At 46.4% G+C, this 24,950-nt stretch overlaps 3 protein-coding genes across 4 annotated transcripts in view; 1 reads left to right on the plus strand and 2 right to left on the minus strand.

Moving 5' to 3' along the window:
• Positions 1–2,201: 2,201 nt before the first annotated feature.
• On the minus strand, positions 2,202–4,891 carry LOC121661073 (beta-keratin-related protein-like). Its single transcript, XM_042020837.1, has 2 exons — positions 4,785–4,891; positions 2,202–3,105 (listed from the first exon to the last, which is right to left on the minus strand). Exon 2 carries the CDS (start codon positions 3,080–3,082, stop codon positions 2,675–2,677), a length of 408 nt encoding a protein of 135 aa, XP_041876771.1. The 5' UTR covers positions 3,083–3,105; positions 4,785–4,891; the 3' UTR covers positions 2,202–2,674.
• An 8,709-nt stretch (positions 4,892–13,600) lies between these two features.
• On the minus strand, positions 13,601–16,513 carry LOC121661080 (beta-keratin-related protein-like). The gene is made up of 3 exons (XM_042020848.1): positions 16,418–16,513; positions 14,569–14,839; positions 13,601–14,456 (listed from the first exon to the last, which is right to left on the minus strand). The coding sequence occupies exons 2-3, from the start codon at positions 14,822–14,824 to the stop codon at positions 14,422–14,424; spliced, it is 291 nt and encodes a 96-aa protein (XP_041876782.1). The 5' UTR covers positions 14,825–14,839; positions 16,418–16,513; the 3' UTR covers positions 13,601–14,421.
• An 8,334-nt stretch (positions 16,514–24,847) lies between these two features.
• Positions 24,848–24,950, plus strand: part of LOC121661076 (feather keratin 4-like) — a 14,435-nt gene continuing 14,332 nt past the window's right edge. The window contains exon 1 of one of the 2 annotated variants that reach the window (XM_042020842.1): positions 24,848–24,948. The gene's annotated coding sequence lies outside the window, so the exon portion shown is untranslated. The remainder of the gene's footprint in view (positions 24,949–24,950) is intronic. The other variant, XM_042020841.1, reaches the window with a different exon arrangement.

A 24,950-nucleotide genomic window follows, 5' to 3' on the forward strand; every position in this document is an offset into this window, starting at 1 on the left:
GGGCCCATCCTCAGCTCCTTCCCGCAGCACAGCTCTGTGGGCTCGGCCGGAGCTCCCTTCGTTGGAGGCGGCTCTGGTGGCTCCTTTGGAGGCCGTGGAGGCTTCGGGGGCTCTGGAGGCTACGGGGGCTTTGGAGGCTATGGAGGCTTTGGAGGCTATGGGGGCTATGGGGGTTATGGAGCCTGTGGTGGCTGGGGCCGTGGTTCCCGGTCCCTCGGGGGTGGCTGTGGGCCCTGCTAAACCCCAAATCTCCCTGGAGTTCAGTGCTGCCTCTGCCCATGGGCTCCACCACCAGCCCCTCCTGTCTTCTGCCACCTGAGCCAGGATGAAGCTGCAGCCCCTGCTGAGGGGTGGCCCAGCAGCCCCGGGAGCTGCAGGGTCCCCATCACCTGCCAGGGTGACCCTGCAGCCCCTCAGCCGGTGCCTTTGGGGTTTCCAGCACTGCCTCCACCAGCTCCCCCCTCTCTGCCATCCCACCCAGCTGTGCTGACCCTCAGGTGAGGGTCTGCCCTGCTCTGCCCAGCTCCGAGACTCCCGACCCGCCCTGGGAAGGGGGAACCTCTGGGGTGGAGCCCTGGGTTGTGCCTTGCTGCTGCCTTAGGATTTTTGTGTTTCCAGTGCACTGTAGCTGGGCTGGTTTGTCTCTTGCTGACACTGCCTACGGCCTGCTTCATCCACAATAAAGAACCTGCATTGCATGAACGATTTCTTTTGTTATGGATTTCTTGATCCTGGCAGTCAATGAGTCTCTGACTGAGCCATGGTGTGAAATATCCAATCGTGGAACGATAGGATGGTTTGGGTGGGAAGGGACCTTAAAACTCATCTCGTTGCACCCCCTGCCATGGGCAGGGACACCTCCCACTGTCCCAGTTTGCTCCAAGCCCCTTCCTACCTGGCCTTGGACACTTCCAGGGATGGGGCAGCCCCAGATGCTCTGGGAAATCCATCGCAGGGTCTCCCCACCCTCACCGGGAGGAATTCCTTCCAAATATCCCATCTAAACCTCCTCCCTATCAGTTTGAACCCGTTCCCCCTTGTCCTGGCACTCCATCCTTTGGGGAAAGTCTCTCCCCATGTTCCTTGTAGCCCCTTCAGGTCCTGCAAGGCCACAGTTGGGTCACCCCTGGTCTCTTCCCAAAGCTGAGCAATCCCAGCTCTTCCAGCCTTTCCTCCCAGCAGAGCTGCTTCATCCCTCAGATCCCATCCTGGAGCCTCCTCTGGGCTCTCTCCAGCAGCTCCACGTCCTCCCTGTGCTGGGCCCCAGGGCTGGGTCAGCTCTGCAGGTGGGGTCTCACCTGAGTGGGGCAAAATTCCCCCCCTCCCCTGCTGCCCATGCTGGGGCTCAGCCCAGGACACCCCTAAATCCTTCTCCCAGGGCTGCTCCAGCTGCTTTTCCCCAGCCTGGATCCATCCTGGGGGTCTCCCCAATCCCAGTGCAGCTCCATGGCCTTGTTAAACCTCCTGAGAAGGGAATTCTTTTGCTAAAACCCCTCGTGGCAGCTCTGAAATTCTCCCAGAAAAGTCTTTCGAGCTGCGCGAGGCAGGAGCTCTGGCTGTGGCCTCAGGTAGGTGGGATCCATGTGTGGGCTGCACATTCCTCCACCCACAAATCCACGTCTCGCTTTGGGCTTGGGAAAAAGGGATGGAAATTTGCCCTGTCCTGAGATGGAGGTGGTAAATCAAGGGCTAAGCATCACCTGAGCCCTTTCAGGACCTGCTGTAAAAGCGGACACTGCCAGGGGTTCAGGAGGGGCCCGGGGAGTGTCAAATGCTCAGCACACATTTAATGTATAAGAAGTGTTCCTGGGATTTCGTGACATTTGAACCCCAAGAAGAAACATGGAATGTCTATAAATGAGGATAAACAACAGTGTAGGTTCAACTGAAAATAGAAGAACAGGGAAATTATTATCATAGAATGCGGGGATTTATTATCATAGAATTAAAAAATGTCCTGAGCTGGAAGGGACCCACAAGAATCATCAAAGTCCGGTTCCTGGCCCTGCAGAGACATCCCCAAATCCCAGAATGTCCCTGGGAGCATTGTCCAAACGCTCCTGGAGCTCAGACAGCCTCGGGGCTGTGCCCATTCCCTGGGGAGCTTGTTCAGTGCCCCACCACCCACTGGGGGAAGAACCTTTCCCTGATATCCACCCAAACCTCCCCTTTTTTTATGTGATAAAGGAAACCAGAAAATGTATTTTGGTACAGAAAAATTTATTTGGAAAGAGAAGCTTTCCTACAATTGTGGAACAAAACTGTACAGGATACAAAGAGCATCGTTCCAGGGGTTCAGTGAGGCTCTGGCAAATCACCAGCATCCGAGTGATGCCGCCTGTCAAAACTGGGAATTTCCCTTTTGGCAGCGTCGCCCTGTGCAATTCCGAGCATTTTAAGTCACCTCTCTAAGCTCAGTGCCAGTAAAAAATCCGGGATAAGCCAAAGCACCACGGAAAGCGGATGACTACGCTGGAAAGCTGCGGGAGAACAGCTCTAAACTAAAGGAAAAACGAGGAATGGCCACACGAGCCTGCCTTTCCCGGGGGCTGAGCTCCTGCAGCTCCTCAGGAGGAGCCGGAGCAGCCCCGGGCCCGCTGCTGCAGCTCCACCCCAAATAACAACTGGAATTTATCTAGAATTTCCTTTGCTGCTTCTTCGCACGGCCCCGAGCTCAGTACGTCCAGCGCTTCCCGGAGCGGTAGGAATTGCAGGGATGAGTCCATTGGGAAGAGTAGGTGTAGGAATATTTGGGGGCGCAGCGCGGCTCGGGACGGGCCAGCACCGGGGCTGGCACTTTGTCCCCTGCTGCCTCCAACCTGCCGGCGACCTCCGCGGGCAGCGGGGCCACGGCCGGGGGCTCAGTCACGGCCACCTCCGCTGGCTCCGAGGCTCCCACGACGGTTTGCTGGGGGTAGGTGGTGAGGATGGGCCCCGGGAAGGTGACCACGACGGGCGGCGGGTAAATGATGACCCGCGAGTCGCCACAGGCCACCACGCACGGCTCGTTGCTGCTGCTGGCCAGGGGCTGGGGACACTTGGCCTCGCAGGGGGTGGCACAGGCCAGCTGGGTGGAAGCCATCGCCCGGCGGTGGGGGGCAGCGCCTGCAATTCGTTCGCAGAGTTCAAAAACCCGAACAAAACCACCAAAAACGAAAGCAACAATCCCTCCCAGCTCCTGGCTCTTGACATTTGGCTCTAAGGGATCGTTAGTGATAATTTAGATAAAGACAAGAGTTGCGCATTTGTTTATTGACGTTTGGTTCTATGAGATCGTCAGAGATAATTCGGGTAAAAACAAGAGTTGATCGCTTGTTTATTGCCATTTCGTTCTAATATCTCGTTAGAGGTAATTGAGATAAAGACAAGAGTTGAGCTCTTGGCTGTTGACATTTCAGTTTCAAGGTCTTGTTAGAGATGATTGAGATAAAGAATTGATCTCGTGATTATTATCATTTGTCTCTAATGCATCCTCAGATGCTTAGAGCTAATTTATCTCTCACCCTTTACTTCCCCGCACCGATTTGTTCTGAATTCCTGCTTTAAACTTTCCCTTTTTTCTCCTCCTCCTCCTCCCGGAGCAGAACTCCTCCTCTTTCCTTCCGTGCCACCTCCGAACCCCAGCCTTGCCCCAAACCCTCCCGGCCCTTGGGAGGAATTCCCGAGGACGCCCGAACTTGTTCCCACAGCACCTCTGTTCCTCGCACACGGGGGAAAAAAAACCCAAAAATCTGGATTTTCCACGTATTTGAGTGTGGAATAATCTGCTTAGCACCCTGTTTAATTTTTGTATTATTTCCCTTGCAGATTCCTGTTGTTTTCAAGCAGGAAAATATTCTGCTAAAACACAGGGAAAAAATCGAAAGGCTGCGAATAAGTGGGAGTGCAAAGTGCTCGTTTAATAAGTGAAACATATAATTAAAATACTTATATAATATTATATATATAATTTTTTTTACAGTGATATAGTCAACTCAAAAAAGAAAATTACAGTTTCACCTTGGGGGAATGTATTCAATCGTCTTTATTTCTTCAGGTTAAATCCTCCCACCACTCGCCTGGTGTAGCATCAGAATAGTTTTTTAAGCTTGTAAGTCAAACCTTTCGTTGTGATAATTAAAAAAATAAATGCAAAAAACCCATGCAGGGCATTTTCCTCCGAATTCCCTCAAGTTAGAACGTAGCTTTGACCTAGAGAAATGCTGAATTTAATCTCCGTGAAAGCACTTTAGAACTTTAAATCAGTTTTAAGCGTTAGAAATGAAAGTTATTAGCACAGTTACGTTAATAGGCTGTAATCATCCCTTGGTGTAGCTCGATGTGACTCCAATTAAATTAAAGATGCGCTGATTCAAACAACAGCAGAGCTGCACGTCTGGAGCTGCACCGAGCTCACTTCCAACCAGGTTTTCCATGAATTCCCCCCTCCCCAGCCGCTGAATCCCTGGATCTCGCCCTCCACACCAAAGCAGTCCTAAACCCCTCTCCCTGATCGTGCCACACAATCAAACCCGAATTTAAATCCATTCTCAAAACTTTCCCCGAATATTTTTCAGAATTAAAAGACTGAAATTCCTCATTCTGCCATAATTTAAAAAGCCATGGAAAAGCCCCCACTTTTATTTTTGCATCCTTTACCCAGCACGGAAAGCACCTGCAGGAAAGATCTCCTAAATCCCTCAGAGCCAGAATATTTAGGCAGGGTTTAGCCCCGATTTTAAGGAGAAATCCACCAAAAGCAGAGGGAAACTCAAGGTTTTTAGAGCCGGGGAATAAAAACTTACTCAGAGAGGCAGAGAGAACAAGTCAGGAGAGGCAGTGAGAGACTCCCGGCGTGGAGAGAGTTTTTATATCCTCGCCCGGATCGCCGGGAGCGGCTGAGACACCCTTTGTGTAAAGCGCTTTAATTACTCCGGGAGCAAAGCCCGGTGCAGGGATTGCTCCTGGAGTTGCAGGAATTGTTTTGCTCACTGTTTATGATTATCTAAAGCCGCGTTGGGCAATAACCCCAAAATGCAGATGGGAACCCGCCAGGTCTTTTCATCTCGGAATTTCCTGCTTTTCCCCTCCTGATTTCATTAAGAGGTAAAAACACACCGAGAATTAATGAGGCTTTTTAGCTTATCTTGGCTAAAAACTGGAGTGCACAGGGAATCTTGGAGATGCCGGGCGTGCCAAGATGATTTTCCTAATGGAAGCACAACCAAACACTGGGAATTTGTGCCCATGTCTCGTCTAAACGCTGGAAAATCAGGGATTCTTTCCAAAATATTGATGGGATTTACAGCTGTGCTCCTCAGTCAGGAATCTGGTGCAAATCTAAAGAGCAAAGCTCAGAGTTATCTTTGGAATAAAAACGAAGCCGTTTATGAATTATGCCGATTGTGAAGTTTAAAATGAGGAGTTGATGAAACACTTTCCATAATTTATTCTTTGTGAGGTCACAGCAGCCCGGATCCTCTAGGATGTCATTATTGTGATTACCATGAGATGATTTCCCTGGATGACAAACTCCCAGAGTTTTTGAGATCCTCTTTGAAATCTCATTTTCTGATGTCTCCGGAATATTCCTGATAAGCTCCAAAGCCCTGGGGGATCTCTGGAGGTGCCTCATAAAATCGGAATAATTCCTGTGATGTCATAGACGCCCCGGGATGGTTTTGCCTCATTTCGATGTGGGCATTTCCATGCACAAAGGTTCCCTCCGGAGGGATGAGAGAGTGGACTGAGCCCCAGGAAAAGAGCACGGGGATTTTGGGAAGGTCCTCCCAGTGGCCTCTTCACGAACAGGGAAGAGCTGGGGCTGTGTGGGATTCTGTTCAGCCTTTTGGGGCCATGTCCATGGTAAAGGAATCCTCAGTTTTCCAGGATTTAATCCAGACCAGGTTGGATGGATGTTGTCTATGAGGAGGAGCTCAAAATCCTGCCAAAACCCGTCCATTTTCTTCTCCTGAAATTTTCCATGTCTCTGTTACAACCCTTTGGAATTTCTTGCTCCAAGACCTTCCCCCTTCCAAGGATGCCTCTCAAAATTCCTGTTCCAAACCAGGAGAATTAAATTATTGCTGACATGGAGCAAATGTGAAATTCATCCCAAGTGTGGAATTCACCCCTCCAAAAGGATTCTGGTGAAGTTGCCTCAGCTGATCCCTGTAGGATTTGGGAGTTCCCAATCCAGGAACCGAATCCTGGCCGGCAAAATCAGTCCCTAGAATACAACAGGACCAACCCTTCTCAAAATTCCTCAGAATCTTGTCCAGAATTTTCTACTTTCCACCCAATTTTTGTGTTGTGCTCCAGTGACTGCGGCTGATTGATCAGGAATTGTGGGGCCAGGACGAGGGGGATGGATTCAAACTGAAAGAGAGGAGATTTAGGTGGGATACTGGGAAGGAATTCCTGGCTGTGAGGGTGGGGAGGCCCTGGCACAGCTTTTCCAGGGAACTTCTGGGAAAATCCGTTCTCAAAACTTTTCCAAATATTTTTTCAGAATTAAAAGACTGAAATTCCTCATTCTCCCATAATTTAAAAAGCCATGGAAAAGCCCCCGCTTTTATTTTTGCATCCTTTACCCAGCACGGAAAGCACCTGCAGGAAAGATCTCCTAAATCCCTCAGAGCCAGAATATTTAGGCAGGGTTTAGCCCCGATTTTAAGGAGAAATCCACCAAAATGAAGAAAGCGTCCGAGGCCAGGCCGGACGGGGCTTGGAACAAGCTGGGATTGTGGCAGGGGTGGAACTGGGCGAGTTTTAAGCTCCCTTCCAGCCCAAACCATTCCGTGAGTAACAAAGGGAATAAAGAAGGAGCGTAGACTTGAAACCCCACAACACAGAGCCTTAATATCGTCGGGGCCCATTAATCCTAAATTGTTTTAGAAAATTACATCCCTGTGCAGGGCAGGGGCGGCTTTAATGACAGCCAGGGTGGTTTTTGTGACCGAACCGGTTCTGTGGGGCTGCAGAGCCCCGGGGCTTGGCTGGTCCAGCTGAGTCAGGAGCGCTGCCTAATGAAGGAATAATCAAAGGACGAGGATTTGGCGTGGGTGCTCCGCTGCTGGAGCTTTGCAGCCCTCGCTGTCCTCACTTCAAAGAGGCTCTGCCCGCTGACATCACCGGGACAAACATCGCATCAGCAACAATTCCGCCCACGAGGCAGGAGGAGCCGAGGTGCAGCTCCGGAGTGGTGGCAGCAGGTAATTAATGGCAATTAAATTGTCACTCAGCGTCCGGATCCACGCGTTTCTGCACTAGCAGGAATTCTGATTTCGCACAGCGCCAGTGAAAGTTGAATAATCCCCAAAATCTGAGGCGGTGACCCCCGGCCTAATCAGGACAAGGGCAGAGATGACCTCGGTTGACCTGCTCGGAGGTGATTGTCCAAGAGGAGGCGTCACCCGGGCTGGGGATAAATCCCAAATCTGCACAGGCAAGGGATTCCTGGGTCCGTGGAACCTGCCCAGGCCCCAGAGCACGCCCAGGGTGGTGCATCCTGCGGGGCATCTGCAGAGAAACCTCCCCAGTCCCAAATTCCTGCAGCAGGAGGAGGGTGGAACAGAAGTGCGGCTCCTGAATGAACCATCCGTGGGGTGGGTGCGAGGCAGGGAGGGTCTTCTCCGAAAATATGTGCCAGGTCGGGAGAGCAGAGCCTTTTCTGGAGGGTTTTTTTGGTTGATAAAAAAGGGAATTTTTCTTTTAGGATGGTCCAGCCTTGTCAGGACCCCGATGTGTTTGGGGCATTGAGGTTCACTGGGGTTTTTTAGTCTTTCCAGGGCTTCACAGAGCAGCCAAGCCCCCTAAATTCAGCAGCAGAACCCAGGATTTGTATTTTTTGTTCACTTCCAGCTGGGATTAAACCCGATTTTAAATCCTGAGCAATGACTGAGACCTGATGGCAGGATAAACTCAGGGAAATAAATGTTGGAGGAGAACAAAGGGAAAGGGAATGAAGGGAGGAGGCAGAAGAAAAACCTCTCCCTCAACATGTGCTGACCAGAGCTGTACTGAGATGTTTTATTTATATCTATTTATATATATTTATACACATATAGTTTTATTTTTATATATTATTATATTTATATATTTAAATATTTATGCATTAATATATTAATATATTAATATATATTATCTATTAATATATTTATATAAAATATATTTATATATTATATATAAATATTAACATATATTTATGTATTTGTATATTTATATATTTTATATAAATACGTGTATATATTTATATTAAAATATATAAATATACACAAATATTATATAAATACAATGTAAATATAACATAAGTATTATATAAAAATATAAAAATATATTCAAATTATGCACATTATGTATAAACGTTGTGCATAAATATGATACATAGATATGATACATTTATATATAAATATAAAATTACGAGAAAATTGAAATGCCAGGTTGGTCCGGGCAGGAAAGCAAATTCAGTTATTTAAATGATATAAAATCTGCTTGGAGCACACCTGAATTCCTTGGTTTTTTAAATTCATCCTGGTTTTTGGTGTTTGGGTGGAGCCCAGAGCCAGGCAGAGCCCCAGATCCGAGGCCCTCTGGTGACTTTCCGTCTCCCTCTGCTTGCCCCAGGTGGCATTGCACAACCTGCCTCAGCTTCCCCACAAATCCCGAGGTTTTTCTTCTCTCAGCCACTCCAAACTCTTCGTTTCAGAGCACAAAAAGGGTGCCCGTTTTCCTTCTGTCCCATGATAACCCTTGAGTTAGGAAAAGGCACCAGGGGGGGCTCCAGGGAAGCTGGAGAGGGATTTTTCCTCAGGAACTGCGGGGACAGGACACAGGGAATGGGGTCAGAGTGACGGAGGGGAGATTTGGGTGGGATATCGGGGAGAAATTGTTCCCTGGGAGGGCCTGGCCCGGGTTATTCCATGGATTCCCCCATCCCTGGGAGTGTCGCAGGCCAGGTTGGAGCCACTTGGGATAGTGGAAGGTGTCCCTGCCCTTGGAAATAGATGAATTTCGAGCTCCATTCCAACCCAAACCATTCCAACATTCCATTCCATGACGCCGCGAATTTCTATCTGCTTCAATGTATTTATAAATAGGGACGCTGAAGGTGCCGCTCATTTTCCCGGAGTTAGGCATAGGATGAATCCCAGGCTGGTTTGGGGTGGAAAGACCTTAAATCCCATCCCATTCCACCCCTTCCCATGGGGCAGGGACACCTCCCACTGTCCCAGGCTGCTCCAAACCCCACAGACCAATGTGGGTTCCGTGTCCCTCCGCTTTGTCCTGTCCGAGGTGTCACATTAAAAACAAAGCCTGCCCCGTGTTGGCTGTGACAAAACAACCCCAGGGGTGATCCCTGATCATTCCTGGGATAACCCAACCTGGGACAAGGTGCTGGAGGAGCTGTTGGCACCAGCAGGGCAGAAATGGATGTGGGAAAATAAAAGGCCCAAACATCCCTGATCTGTAATGTGGGGCCTGCAAATGTCGTGCTGCCTTCCCAAAGTTCTTTGGAATTTATTGCCACTTGGCTTTGGAATTTATTCCCACATGTCTTTGTAATTTGTTGCCACTTGGATTTGGAATTTATTCCCACTTGTCTTTGTAATTTGTTCCCACTTGGATTTGGAATTTATTCCCACTCGATTTTGGAATTTATTCCCACACAATTTTGTAATTTATTCCCACTTGGATTTGGAGTTTATTCCCACTTGTCTTTGGAATTTATTTCCACTTGGATTTGGAGTTTATTCCCACTCGGGTTTGGAGTTTATTCCCACTCGGCTATGGAATTTATTCCCACTTGGATTTGGAGTTTATTCCCACCCATCTTTGGAATTTATTCCCACTTGTTTTTGTAATTTATTCCCACTTGGATTTGGAGTTTATTCCCACTTGGATTTGGAGTTTATTCCCACCCAGCTTTGGAATTTATTCCCACTTGTTTTTGTAATTTATTCCCACTTGGATTTGCAGTTTATTCCCACTCGGTTTTGGAATTTATTCCCACCCAGCTTTAGAATTTATTCCCACTCGGTTTTGGAATTTATTCCCACTTGGCTTTGGAATTTTCCCACCCGGCTCCCAACAGGGTGGATTTACCCAGTGAGTTCCTCCCTCCGGGGGAAATCCCACACGAGCTCCTCCGGTTTTCAGGAGGATTCACGGCAGGGAAAGCCGGGGTTATTTAATCAGGAGCAAACCGCAGGAATGTAAACAAAGGATGCAGGAGGAGGACCCGGGTATTTTTAGCAAGCTGAGGGTGTGGCAGCTGCATCTGCTGGGAGTCACCCTGGTCCTCCTGGGGTGCTCCAGGGTGACAAATTCTGGCCAGCACCGGCCTCTGTTGCCACCAGCTTGCCCTGGGGGGCTGAATTTAATGGAAATTCAAATGCTCAGGGGCTGGAGTATTAACAAAGCACCATTAATGAAGTGTCTGTGCCTAATTAAGTGATGTTATCACCTGATATTTGAACAGCTGGAGTATGATAAGACATGGTTTGATTCGTCCCATCTTCTGTTTCGATGTTTAGGGTAGGAAAAGCAAAAATAGCTCAAAGATGAGGATTTGGGATTTATTTCTTCTAAATATCTGTAAATGTTTCTGCCAGAACGTTCCTTGAGAGGGCAAAACAGAAACTTTTTATGAAGAAAATAAAAGAAGATGCAAATTTAGGAAATGAGGGAAGAATAAGAATATGATGAATTGGCGCGGTCTGTGCTGGTCCTGCACTTGGGGGAAGCTCCTCTGGAGGTGGAGGAGGAAAGGCAGGGATGTCAGGGGGGATTGGGAATGGAGATTCTGCTTGCTGGAAAGGTGATGAACATTCCCTTTGCACATTCCAGGGTTTTATCAGCTGCATCGGATCTCTGCAGGATAGGAAAGGTCTGATTCCAGGACTCCTGAGCTGGGTCACATGAGGGAACTCTACACCAGGCACTTTGCCTATGGAAATCCAGCCACAACAGTCATGAATATTCTGAAACTCCTTCCTTGAGGACACTTGGAGATTTCCCAGGGAATAATTTTGCCCCTTCTGACCCTCGGAGAGGCACTTCCCATGCTGGAGGTAGTTGGGATTACAAATCTGATTAAATCAAACCTCAAGCACTGCAGGAGCTGTGAGAGGGAGGAAAACCAGAGTAAAACCTGACTTTAATCCACAGTCTGGGCCTGAGGGATTCCCATTCCTGCAGCCCTGTGGAGCTTCCCGGCGCTGCCACCACGTCCTGCACGCGCCACCTTCCTTCAGAGCCCTGGGCCCTGGGGCTGCTGAGGGAATCTGATGCCATGAAGAGTTTTTGCCTTTTCTTTTATACCCCTGTTATACCTTTTTACACCTTCTGTATTCCCAGTGCTTTTTGCCTACATTCTTGGACTTGTTTGTTAAGCTGAGAGATTAAACATTTTAGAAGCTTTGTAGCTAGGGATCAGTGTGCCCCAGACCCCAAGGTCCTCTCCAGAACATATTCTGTAAACTAAGATAGAACCATCCAGGGGAAGGTTCCTTGGGGAGGGGGGCTCACTTGAGCCTCTCATTGGGGAATCTTTGATAGATCTGCTAATTAGTAAAACCTATAATGTTATACCCAATGTTGGGGGGACAGGGAGACACAGAGATAGACTGGGCGGGGTGCATCTCGATGCATATGACCTGGATGTGTGCACCTAAGGATCCTTAAAATAAACACCAAGGTAAAATCCCTTTTCCCCTTCTAACCGTGTATGACTCTTGATTTTAAGACCAGGAAAAGGCATCAAATCCATAGCCAAATTTCACATGGGACACGGATGCCAGGGCACTGGGGGCCGCTGAGCAGCGCAGGCGTGGCGCAGACCCCAGCGGAGGTGACGGAGGAGAGGCAGCGTCCCCTCCTTGGTCCAGGGAGCAAAAATCTCCCGTCACAGACTCTGGGACAGTCCCTGGGGTGAATCTGTGGTTGCAGAGGAGAAGAGGAGGTTGTGTGGAGACCGCAGAGCACCTCCAGGTTCTGCAGGGGTTCCAGGGAAGCTGGAGAGGTACTTTTCCTCAGGACAGGACACAGGGAATGGGGTCAGAGTGACAGAGGGGGAATTTGGGTGGGATACTGGGGAGAAATCATTCCCTGTGAGGGTGGGGAGGCCCTGGCAGAGGTGATTCCATGGATTCCCCATCCCTGGAAGCATCCTGGGCCAGGCTGGAGAGCCCTGGGACAGTGGGAGGTTCCCTACTCATGGCAGGGGGTGGAATGAGAGGATTTTTAAGGTCCCTTCCCACCCAACCCGTTCCATGCTCCTGTGGGGGTGGATTGTAATTTATTAACTTTATTAACAAACCATTGCTGCAGTCAGTCCATGGGGCCATCCAAGATACCCAAAATACCCAAACATCCCAGATTCCTGCCCAATGAAACCCTGGGATGATGCAACTGCATCCCTGAGGGGAAGTGAAGTTTGGCTCCCACCACCTTGGAATTTCTGCCAACTCCTTCCCCAAGCACCGGGGCGTGCAGAAGCTGATTCCCTGAAAATCCAAACCAGCTCCTGACGAAGAAAATGCAAAATAACCATCTTGAAAAACCGCCGCTCCCAAAATCCCCATCCGTGTGTTTCTGAAGTGCAGCTGTTGCTCAACATCTGGATGTCCAAATCCAACGTGTTTGTGTTGCAATGCTCTTGTGTACAAACATAATTAATGTTTGTGGAGCATTCTCTGTCATTAGGGGAAGGATTGTTCAGGAGCTGGGGCTGATTTACGGACAAAGCAGATTTGCAGATTTCAGTTGTGGATTCCAAGAATTTAAATGGATTCGTGTGGACAGAAAGGCCCGGGGGGGGGGAGTGAGGGAGGGTGGTGGAAACGGGATTCCCTGGAAATTCCAGTGGGGGAACGTGAGCTCATTAATTCTCGGCTTAATCACTTCTCGCTATTACCAAATATATATATATATATATATATATGTATATTTATAATCTTTATTTATTTCACATTTTAAGCTGCACATCCCCACGTTGCAGATTGTCCTTGCCTGGCTTGTCCCAGGGAAGGTGACAGGTCCTGCCCGCACACGCCTGACCCAGGATTTTTGTCCTATTTTTGGGGAACAGCCTTGTGAGTCGGCTGGAAAATTCATTCCAGGGCTTCAATTAATTTAGAAAAAAAGAATCTGCATTTTTGTGCTGGGCCCAGCAGCATTTCACACCGAAATCCAGGCTGGATGAACTCTTCGAAAAGGCAAAATCTCATCAGTTTTGAGTGGTGGTTTGGTTAATGCTGATTTGGGGCTGTTGAGCCTCAGGAAAAGGCCCCAAAGTCACTGCTGGGACTCACAAGGGTTCAAAATAAAATGTAGAGGAAGAAGTTTTCCGTCAGAACTGGAGTGACAGGACAAGGGGGGTGGGTTCAGACTGAAGAAGGGGAAATTTGGGTTGGATTCTGGGAAGGAATTGTTCCCTGTGAGGGTGGGGAGGATCCGGCACAGGTTATTCCATGAATTCCCTGTCCCTGGGAGTGTTCAAGGCCAGGCTGGAGCCACCTGGGATAGTGGGAATGTCCCTGCCCATGGAACTGGGGTGGGATTGGATGATCCTTGGGGTCCCTTCCACCCCAAACCATCCTAAAAAAGCAAAACCCAAAAGTGCATCTGCATGACAGCATTTAATGGGAATGAGAAGCTCAATTTACAAGTGCAAAACTCGCTGGAAAGGATAAAATCAAAGAATTCCAGGACTTCAGGAGGGTCCACAACAAATCCCCACTCCCATGATTTTCATAGATTTGAGAAGAAGGATTTTGCAAAGAGATTTGCTCTTACAATTGCTGTAAATATTTTGATTTTGGTTGGGTCTTTTTCCCCTGGCTCGCATTAAATGAGATAAAGGCAGGAAAAGAAGCTGGGAGAGCGTTACAAGGCGGGGCTAAGCAGGAATAAAGCACAGCAAGGAGCTACAAATTCCTAATTTTCAGAAATGCCAAGTAGAGTGGATTTATTTATTTCCTTTTTATGCTGGTTCAGCAAAATTTACAAATGAGGAGGAATTTGGATAAAATTTAATTTTGGAACCCAAGATTTTCAGTCGTATTTTTTTGGATGGATTTTATAATTTTTTATTTTGAGAGAAATTGATAATAAAACGTCCGGGTTGGCATAAAAACGAATTTATTGACACACAGCTTTTAGCAAACCAAAAAAAAAAAAAAAAAGAAAAATAGAGATCTATTTTTTAAAATCTTGTTTCTTGGGAAATTCTGGGCTTTGGTTCGTCCCAATTTGGAATGAGGTCAATAGAGAAATTTCAGTTTTCTCGTAGTTTGGAAATTCTAGTCCTCGGGCAGGTCTAGTGCCAGGAATCCATGGATTTATGGACTCCATGGGAACCTTGGGAGCTCGGCACTTCTACAATCCAGTATCCATAAACTTAGTCGGGCTCTGTCTGACTGCTCAGTTGTGCTTTTCAGTCTATCCACAGATATCCAGGCAGGGTTTAGGTTGGCCTGCAAGTTCCACAACAAAACAGTTGCGATAAGTGAGGAGGAAAAGGATTAAAATTCCCTGGATCCCAAAAGGAGAACCCGGGGTTAAAACCTGACCCCAAACCACACCTACCCCTAAACCCATGGGATCCCCTGGGGCCCAGGAACTTCCTGAGGTCCAGCAGAGCCGTGGATCCCACGATGGTCTGCTGGGGGAAGGTGGTGAGGGTGGGGCCGGGGTAAATCACGGAGTAGGGGGGCAGGTCGGGCTCCACGATGTCCACGATGGTGTCGGGGTATTTGATCACGCAGGTGTCGTTGCAGGTCACGGCGAAGGGCTCGGGGCACGCCAGGCCTGCGGGGAGGCAGCACTCGTGGAAGGGAGACATGGGGCAGAGGCAGAGCTGGAAAACAGCGGGAAAAGAGGGAAAAGTGAGAAAAACCATCCTCGGTCGAGCAGGAAATTTCTGTGTTAAATAGTAAGGTTTTGGTAACGTGGTTATGGGGATTTTTGGCCAATTGGGAATTCCAGAGCTCAGGTGGGAGTTGAGTGTTCGTCCAGGAATTCCAGCCGGGAATTCTTGTCCTTCCTGAGAAACCCTTCTGAACTTCCTTGTTGTCAATAAAATGGTATTTTTTAGACCACCACTATTTTAATCCCAAAAAGCTTTTATCCTATTGCTTCTCTTCCCAGGATTTTCGGTGTGTCCCTCCCACTCCTACAGGCAATGGAAACCCTACTGAAAACCACAACTCCCAACTCAATCCCAGATTTTAAACTTGGATTTCAATCCTCATTTAAATCCCAAATGTGGAGGCTGGAGCTTGTTGCCTCCTCCCACCCGGTCCCAAGTGGAACAGTGAGATCCAGGCTGGAGATCCACCCATTTTTTATGGGTCTCATTAGGGACCAGCTGGATATTTGAAATCCCAGAGCTCTTTAAACCGAGCCCGATATTGAGGCCAGATTTTTTCTGGGCATTGTTTAATTACAGATTCAAGGCCGTGCTTGCCCTGGATTGTGCCCACACGAATTGGGCAAGGAAAACATAGAGGGAGAAGGGATAATTTTCCTCACTTTATCTCCCTGAAGCTGCTGGGGAAGAAATTAAGGACTGGCAAAGTGGGGGCTTGAAGTGATTTCCTAAATAAGTTCCCACTTCACCCCAGGAATCTGCGGGGGACACAAAATCCAGGGGGGATTTCAGACATCTCCACCTGAACATCCCGTTTTAACCTTCCCAGTCCTCAGGGAATTCTGAGGTTTTTTCCAATGCATTCAAGTCCAATCTCCTCTAGACTTGAAGGTGAGGAAAAGGCAACCACGGAGGATTTTTCCAGCGGGGTGATTTTGGCTTTGGGAAAAGAAGATTGGTCTGAGGGTTGGGATTATCGAGTGGTTCAATGCAGACAAAGAATTTGGCAAAGCTCATCCCAGAACTCCTGAAAGGAGGTGAAAAAGGAGCACTTGGATGTTCCTTCTACATTGGGAATTCAACACTAGAAATGTATTTTCACCCAAACCAGCAGTAAAGTGGCTTTCGAGTACGGAAAATCCGTGTTCTGCTCTCTGTAGGATTGGGAAAATATTTAGGACAGTTTCTCCAACTTAAAAGACACCGGAGGCTCCTGGAAGACAGCTGAGGGTGGGAACATGGTAGAAATTAAATTTTTAATGACCATTTCTGTAATGACGCCGAGTCTTTAGAATATGAAAAGAGCACCATGGAATTATTGAGATCCTTTAGGATTCAGAGGGAGTTTTCTGTGCCCTCCCTGGTTTCCATGAGCTGAACTCTCCCCTCTGAAATGTAAAACTTCAATTAACTCCGAACTAAAGGATAATAGAAAGGCTCTTTCTGGCAAAAACACCCCCTCGTCCTTTCACGAGCTCACCCTGTCATTTGATATTCAGATAGCAATAATAATAATAATAGTAATAATTGATTTAAAATTCAGTAATTGAGTCAAAATTGACTTACCCGGATCACCCAAGGAGAAGAGTAAAAGAAAAGTGATTAGGAGGCTTCTACGTAGCAAATGCTTTTATACCCGTCCCCAAACCGCCTGGAGGATGTGACACCCTCTTTGCATGAAGTCTTAATTAGTTGCAAAACAAACTTTGCTGCCTGCATAACTTCTGCAAGTAATGAAACTGTTTTGCTCCCTGTTTGTGTTTGTTCCCTCTCGGAGCTTCCCAGAGCGTGCTACGCCCTCGGGGCAGGATTCACTTTGCCCTTTCAAGGGCCAGAAAAGGGCTTGATCTGCTCCTAATTAACCACATTTCAGTTATTTCAGGGCCTGATCAAGGGTTCTTTTATTTGCATTGGGTTTTCCCTCTCAGCTTCTGTGGAAGGGATTCCAGGGAGCTGCAGCGGCATCATTTCCTATCAGGGAGCAGCGTTGTTTTTATGATTTCCCAGGGTGGATGGGATTTTTTTATTCCAAAAACCCTCCCAAGGCATTAACTGTACCCCTACACAGCTGGATATCCATGGATAAGGAGAACAATAAATCCCTAATTCCATAATTCTCGATAAATTCCATAAATTCTCAATAAATCTTGAATTTCGCGGCGTCAGCCTCTCTTGGACTGAACTCCTCTGAACAGGGCTGACCCCAGCGAGAAAGCTCTGCCTTATCTTCCATCTGCTCCTTACAAATCCTGGGATGGGGTTTAAGTGGAGCAGCTGGATTTGCTCCTGGGCTCCGCAGGGTTTGACCCCGGTGCAATTAAAGGCACCCAGATCCCACCCACGACTTCTGGCTCCTGACTCAAGGTGAAGTCACCGAGTGTCACACGGTTTTGTTTGTTGGGGTTTTTTTCCCCCCCTCCTCTTCCCCCAGTTTTTGGGTTGTAAAGGATAAAACTGTGGGAAAGGGAAGGTTGGAACTGGTTTCCATGCAGGTTTTCTCGGACAGAATTAAAGGGGAAAAAAGTAGGCAAGAAATTGTTCTGTCCTGATGAAAACTTAATTTAACACAAATTGGAGATTTAAGTTTAATATAAAACCATGAAAATATTGGAGAAAACCGGGGTGCGCAGTTTATCAACATTTTTGAGTGAGCAGACATGGGTTTAAAATATTTAAAAAAATACTTTAAAGGGGAAATCAATGTCAGAAAAATCATAATAAAGAGACAAATTAGGATTCCCACAGAAAGAGATTTCTGAATGAGCCACTGGTTGTGCAGCCAGGAATATTTTGGGTAACAGTCCCCCAGACATTTCCATTTATTTATTTTCTACATAAAAGGTGTCCTTAATTTAAATCCTATTGGAATACCGGGATAGGGCTCACTTAAATATTTGGGGACACCCTTAAAAGCACAATTCCAGCCTCTGTGTTGCATCCTCGATGCCCAAATCTGCATAAACCACTTGGGATCAGCCCGAACCCTTCTGTTCCCAGCTTCCCATAAACGCTTTTGCCTTAGGACCCCTCTCGGGCTGCAGATAATTTATGCTGGGGGGGGGGCGCCGCCCCAGGGAAAATTTAAAGTAAATAATAATTAGGAACAAAGGGAGGCAGGGAAGGAAGGCAGCTCAACTTCCTGGCACCTCGCAGTGGCTTCACTTAGAATACGAATCCGGGGAAAGAGAAATAAGAATTGTGGATGTCCCATCCCTGGAAGTGTCCGAGGCAGGTGGGGATGTCCCAAGATTTAACTCTAATTAACCTGCCTAAGGTTCTATGAAAGCTGAAATGTCATAGATGAAGGTACAAAGGGACACTAATGCACATTTCTATATTTTTGTATTTTTATATTTTTATTTCTAAATATTTTTGTATTTTAATATCTTAATATTTTAATATATTTGTTATTTTATAATTTTATAATTGCATAATTTAATAATTTAATTTTTATATCATTTTAATATTTTTATATTTATATATTAATATATTCTTAGATTTCTATATTTTATATTTTTATAATTTTATAATTTTATATATTATATTAATTTTATAATTTTATAATTTTATAATTTATATTATTTTTTATTTTTATATTTCTATATATTGATATTTCTATATTTGTATATTTTTATATTATTTTTATATTTTTATATTTCTATATCTTATATTTTTATATTTTTATAATTTATATATTTTATATTTTTATAATTTTATATTTTTATATTTCTGTCTTTTTATATTTTTAGCTCTTATTTTCTTTCAGAATCCACATATGAAGATTTGGTTCTTGCCCTTTAACTCCTTAACACTCTTCTCTTCGTAAAGATAACAATTAACTGTATCTACATAAAATTCACACAAGGTGCTGCCAGGTGATGCTGGCATTCTGTGAGCCCTCCCCCAGACACTGCTCAGTGCTCCGTGTTCATTCCATTCCCTTTTTCCAGCCCCTTGCGCCGCAGAACATTTCGGGACTCCTGGGGATTTCTGCTCTCTCTGCGTTTTTGGGCCCTCTACAAAAAGCTCCTTCGCCCTTCCCTCGCAGCCGAATTTTCCGTTGCCTTTGGCAGATTTTAATTCCAGTTATTATCTGGGTTTAGCAGGGAAGCACGGGAGGCAAATGAATTGTCAGAGGTCACCCTGGGAGCAGCTGGAAGAGCCTGGAGTGAAGCGGGCCCTCCTGGCTGACATTTATCACCTTCCCAGCCACCGCAATTCCAGCAGCTCTCGGAAGCCTTGGCTGCCGTTCCATTGGATCCGTGGGGCACAGGAGAAGTCCCCACAGCCAGGAATCGGCGGATTGGAGCTGGGAAAGAAAGGAGTGGGAGTTCCAACCTCCTGGAAACACCAGGCGGGGATTAAGGGAGGGGCTGGGAGCGCTTTTGGACGAGTCCTGAAATGGCTTTTCCAGTTTGACACCGGAAATCTCTGGCGCGGGGAGTGAACACGGCCCTGGGTTTTAACAAATTATTCTGTTTTAGAAGTGCCCTTTATAGTCACGTTCTCCCAATGTGTTGTTTTATGGAATTATGGAATGGTTTGGGTGGGAAGTACCTTGAAAATCATTTTATTCCCACCTTCCACTATCCCAGGTGGCTTCAGGCCCTGCCCAAGCCAGTCTTGGACATTTCCAGGGATGGACAATCCACAATTCCCTGGAAAACCTGCACCAGGGCCTCCCCACCCTCAAACAGAACAAATTTTTCCCTAATATCCCCCTCAGAATGAACAGTGAACTTGGATTTCTTTCCATTTCCCCTTCTCCATCAGGCAAAAAGAAAAAAAAAGAGCTGAGTTTTCCAAAGGTGCTTAAAGCCTTTAAGGCCCAATCCCTAATTAATCCAGGCCTTTGTTTATGTCTTTCGAAACCTAAAGCTGCCGCTTAAGAAATCTGCAATTACTGGGGCCCTGCAAATTGCTCACGATGGGGTAATGATCCCCAGTCAGAAAATAATTCCTTTTTAATGAAACTCCTTCCTCAAAAATCATCCCTTAGGAAAGACTTGGTTCCCAAGGAATAATCGTATCAGTGTGGATTTATCTGCTTTTTAACAGCTAAAGAGGGGGGGAACAAAGCAAATTAATAATAATAATAATAATAATAATAATAAATAAAAACAGGAGGGTGAAGCTGCAGGAATTTTCTTCAATTAATTGAAATATTAACGAAGCCTTTTGTGTGTGTGTGAGGTCCTAATTAATTCCAGGTTAATTTTTCAGGACTGAGTTCTGCGTTCTCTCGGTGTGGGTCACACCAGCAGCCTCGTTTGCATTTTCTGACCTTCCCACTCTGCTCAGGTTCCCTCATCAGGGATGTTTTCTATCCTAGAATTCCAGAATAATTGTCTTTTTTGGACTGTGAGGCTCAGAATCAAACTGGAAAGCCAAATTCTCTGCTCAAATCATTCCCCTGCCAAGCCCCAAAATCTTTATTAAGTCTTAATAAAGGGTTTTTATTTGTTATTTTTATATCAATCTGAAAAATTCAGCTGTGAGACCTTTCCTTAAATCCAAAATTAACCGTGAGTGATCTCCGCATTTTGATTTAACAATTATTCCCTTTTTGTGTAATTCCTGAGAAATCAGTGCTGTCCAAGGACATCCAGGTTTTCTCTGGAACAAATTCCAGCATTTGCCTGTTCTGGGAAATCTGGCAGAAGTAAAATACCAGTTTTCAAATCAAAATCAAACCAGAGAAAATATTTATAATTATTAATATTATATTTAGAATACGTATTATTATAAACTTAATGTATTTCTAATACAATATTATTTCTAATACATATAATTAATATTTATCATTTATATTATTTACAATATTTTATTCTTATTTCTAAGTATCAATATTATATATTTATTATAGATATATTTAAAATATCTATTTATGACCAGAGAATGCCCATTAACAACCTTGCCACGTCCTTCAGGATGACTTTGTGACTCCCTTTCAGAGCTCTGCAATCCTGCTGGATCCCTAAAAGCTGCTAATGAGTGTTTTACATGAATAAATCATTAATGAGAGTTTGCAAAGAGCTTGGAAATCCTTTAATCTGAAACTTCCTGGGGCCGTTCCCGGGGACTGGCGTTGCCTTGGGAACTTTGCAGAGTCACCCATTTTTGCAGGAATAATTCCAAGGAGGGGCCTTTTTTTTATTTCTCATTCTTTTAAACGGGATGAGTTGCTAAAGGAGGGGAAATAGGAATAAAAAGGGGAAATTAAATGATTTTCAGGGAAAGGGGATGGAGCATGAGCCCTTTTCCTCCTGAAATCTCCCAATGTTCCCGCTTATTTCGGGGTGCCCCAGCAGTGGGGAGGTGGGGGCGAGGGAGGGAATTTTCCCTGCTCCAAACCTTCTCCAAGCAGGAATGATGAGGCTCTGCTGCAAAATGGCACCTCCTGCCCAGATTTTTTGGAGGGAAGGAGCGCTAAAATTAAGGAGCAGAAAAACCCCAATTCCTTCTCCGTATTTATGGGGTGATGTGACCCTGGAGCCCTGGGGGAGGACTTGAGGGACGACCTGGAGCTGGTGGAGCCAGTCCAGAGGAGGCTCCGAGAGGATCAGCGGGACGTAGGAAAGGCTGAGGGAATGGTTCTGCCCCCACAGAAATTGGGGTTTTATTTCTCATTCTTTCAAAAAGGCCATTTCTGGCCACCCCCACTGTGCCCTCGGGCTTCGGTTGCTGCCTGAAATGCCTCTTTGGGCATCACTCCCAATTAAAGCTCTGCCAGGGCGAAGAGCTGCACCAAGGCTGACAAAAAACCTCATCCCCAAGCTTATTTTGGGGCTGTTTTGGCAAAAAACTGCAGCTTTCAGCCCAGGGGACGAGTCAGGGAAAGTGCCCAGTGCCCCCTGAGCTCTGCCCTTCCCTACAGCCAGATTTCCTGCCTGGAGCTGTTTACCTGCTCCTGGTTTGCTCCTTCAATAGAGCAGTAATTTTTTTTTTTTTCTCTTTAAATCCCTCTAAATGACGAGGTGTGACGGAGAGAGCCCCGAGGCGGCAACTCTTACAGCAGAGCTGCTCATCCTTCGTGCACCAAACGTCCCAGTCCCAGGTACTCATTAATGTGTCATTATCCCGAGCATGGAATTGGCTTCGGACACCCGTGGCGGGTTGAGCAACAAAAGCCCTTAAAGATAAACAGATCAAAGCTCAGCTGTCATTCCAGTAATCAGCTCCTAATGAGGTCAGGATTCTTGGCCTCGTAAGGCTTTTTTTTAAAAATTTTGTTTGCAACACTGCATCCATGTTAAATCCCAAGAATGGAATAAATTTAATGGAATAAATTCTGTTAAATGGATGGAATAACCTGGATGAAGGGAGGGGCAAATAAACTCCATTCCCTGGGATTCACAAATCCATTCCGTGGGCTGGTGTTATCACAGCGATTGCCCGTCAGTGTGTGAGGAGGGGTTACAGGAATCCATGGAATGGTTTGGGATGGAAGGGGCCTTAAAGATCATCTCATTCCAGCCCTGCCATGGGCAAGGACACCTTCCACTATCCCAGGCTGCTCCAACATGGCCTTGGACACTTCCAGGGGTGCTTATCCATGGAATAACCTGTGCCAGGGCCTCCCCACCCTCGCAGGGAACAATTCCTTCCCAATATCCCATCTACATTTCCTTTCTGTCAGTCTGAACCCATTCCCCCTTGTCCTGGCACTCCAGGTCCTTGAGAATTGTCTCTCCTCATGTTCCTTGTAGGCCCCTTCAGGTCCTGGAAGGCCACAGTTGGGTCACCCCAAAGCTTCTCGTCTCCAGGCTGAACAATCCCAGCTCTCCCAGCCTTTCCTCCCAGCAGAGCTGCTCCATCCCTCAGATCCCATCCTGGAGCCTCCTCTGGACTCTCTCCAGCAGCTCCACGTCCTCCCTGTGCCAGGCCCCAGGGCTGGGGCAGCTCTGCAGGTGGGGTCTCACCTGAGCGGGGCCCTGTTGGAACCCCCCCATTCCCACCTCACTTTGTTCCCAGTGCTGCTGCGTGAAATCGTTGTAAGAATCCCAAGTAGCCTTGGATCTGTTCCAGGGGCTTTGTGGGAGGTTGTTACAACACACAAAACAACTTTTTAATGAAAAAATTAATAACCCTGGGTTCTGACGCTGTCAAATGTTGTCTGCCCAGGGAGTAACCAAATTTCAGCTGACGTTACTGCCCGAGTGACAAAACCATCCCAATTTTGCATTGTGGCTGCAATATTTCCATGGCTGATGCACTTTGTGTGTCTCAACCATTAATGAATATTTGGGATTGACTTTGAAGTTCTTCCCTTTCAAGAAGCCAAAGCTTCAATTGTTCTCCAGCCCCGGGGAGCTGCAGACAGACACCTCTGAGGCTTGGAAATATGGGATGAAGGTAAATGAGAGATGGAGGTTCTGATACTGCTGGGAGGAAGCTTCAAGTGAAATGTCCTTTTTTGATTAAAAAAATACTTTATAAAAGAATTCCCATCGGTTGTGGAATCATGGAATGGTTTGGGGTGGAAGGACCTTAAAGATCATCTCGTTCCAACCCCTTTCATGGGCAGGGCCACCTCCCACTGGATCAGGTTGCTCAATATCTCATCCAGCCTGGCCTGGAACGGATCACATCCTGGAACTGATCATTTCTTCTGCCTCAATTATCATAGGATGCATTCCCAATTAGTTTTGTTCTTCTCCAAATTGAAATCTTAAAATAATTCTCAAAATAAAATCCCCAGTCTGGGGATTGAATTACTGCTCGAATCATTTTATCCCTTCATGGTCAGTTTAATTCTTGTTTTGCTGCAGTCACGAAGTGCTAAGCTCTGCTTTAATGAATAAAATGAAACATTTCTCTCCTCAGAAATGTTTTGGGGTGGAAAAATTGAAGCTGGAGACTTCCTCCCCTTGGTTAGCCAAAATTACCCACTCAAATTATCCCAGCTGAGCAGAAATGATTGTTGGCTGCACCACCTGAAAGAAGCATTTGGAGTTCTGGGTTTGGCTATGGCCATAAATAAACTGAAATTAGGTGTCCAAGCAATTGCAGGGACGCCACCAACTCCCGAGTTCCCAATTGCTCCCATTCCTTTCCAGGAAGGAAAGAGTTGTCTGGATATTACCAGTGGTCATTCTGACCTCCAAATTGTGGTGACAGGACATAAAACTGGAGCACATTCCAGCCCTAATTAGGCCAGGGAAGCAACTTGCCCAGTAGCCTGTATCCACCCCCAGCTGCTGAATGTTTTATTTCCACGGAGAAACAGAGTTCAGCTCCCTGTTGGAAAAAGGGAAGGGGAAACTGCTCCTTGAGACTTGACAGAAGTTGCTCTGAGGGTTAAGGGGGAAATTATTCCCAGACAGGGCTTCCAATGTGAAGCTGACTTGGAAAAAAGCCCCACATTTTTTAAAAATTCTGATTTTGGTTGTTAAATGTACTTGGAGATTCTACAGAAGGTGAAGGTAGTGACACAATAAACTATAAACAAGAAGGTGTTTCTGGAATAAAATGCTGAATGTTGACTGAAAAACTGAAAAACTTGGTGCCACACAGGGTTTGTGACCTCATTGGGCTCTCACCTAAAGCAGGGTTTCATTCTCAACAAGAGATTCAAACCAGACCTGTGGCACAATCTGAAAACACACAGAAAAACAGCTGCAATTACATTTATGCAAAATATGCAAATGCTTTGTGAATCCGGAGCTATCTGGGATGAGTCTGGCATTGTTTTAATTGGGGAATGGCTGTGAGACAGACAAGGCAGTGACTAAACTGCCAGACAGAGGAGGAAAAACACGTTGCTTTCCAAGGAGATCACCATAAAGGTCTAAATTACCTGAATCAACAGTGCTGGGCATGAGGAGCATTTGATCTATAATTAAGTCACATAAAATGAGGTTCCAGTGTGGAATGGGGATGCCACCAGCAAGGAAACAGGGAAGGAGCATTGAAGCACCAAATCAAAGGACAGTGCAGGAGAAGGGAGTCTTTTCCATGCAGGATGAGCTTGGGAAACACGTCCCATGAGCAAAGGCTGGCCCTGGGGCTGTGTGGGACAGTATAAAAGGCAGAGCAAGTGCAGGAGCCCACATCCACTTCTCCTGCCTTCTCCTGCTCGGTGAAACAGGTGAGCTGC

Source organism: Corvus kubaryi, unplaced genomic scaffold (assembly GCF_017639235.1).
Source record: "Corvus kubaryi isolate FWS band 111438036 unplaced genomic scaffold, C.kubaryi_AGA036_p1.0 37052, whole genome shotgun sequence".
NCBI lineage: Eukaryota > Metazoa > Chordata > Aves > Passeriformes > Corvidae > Corvus > Corvus kubaryi.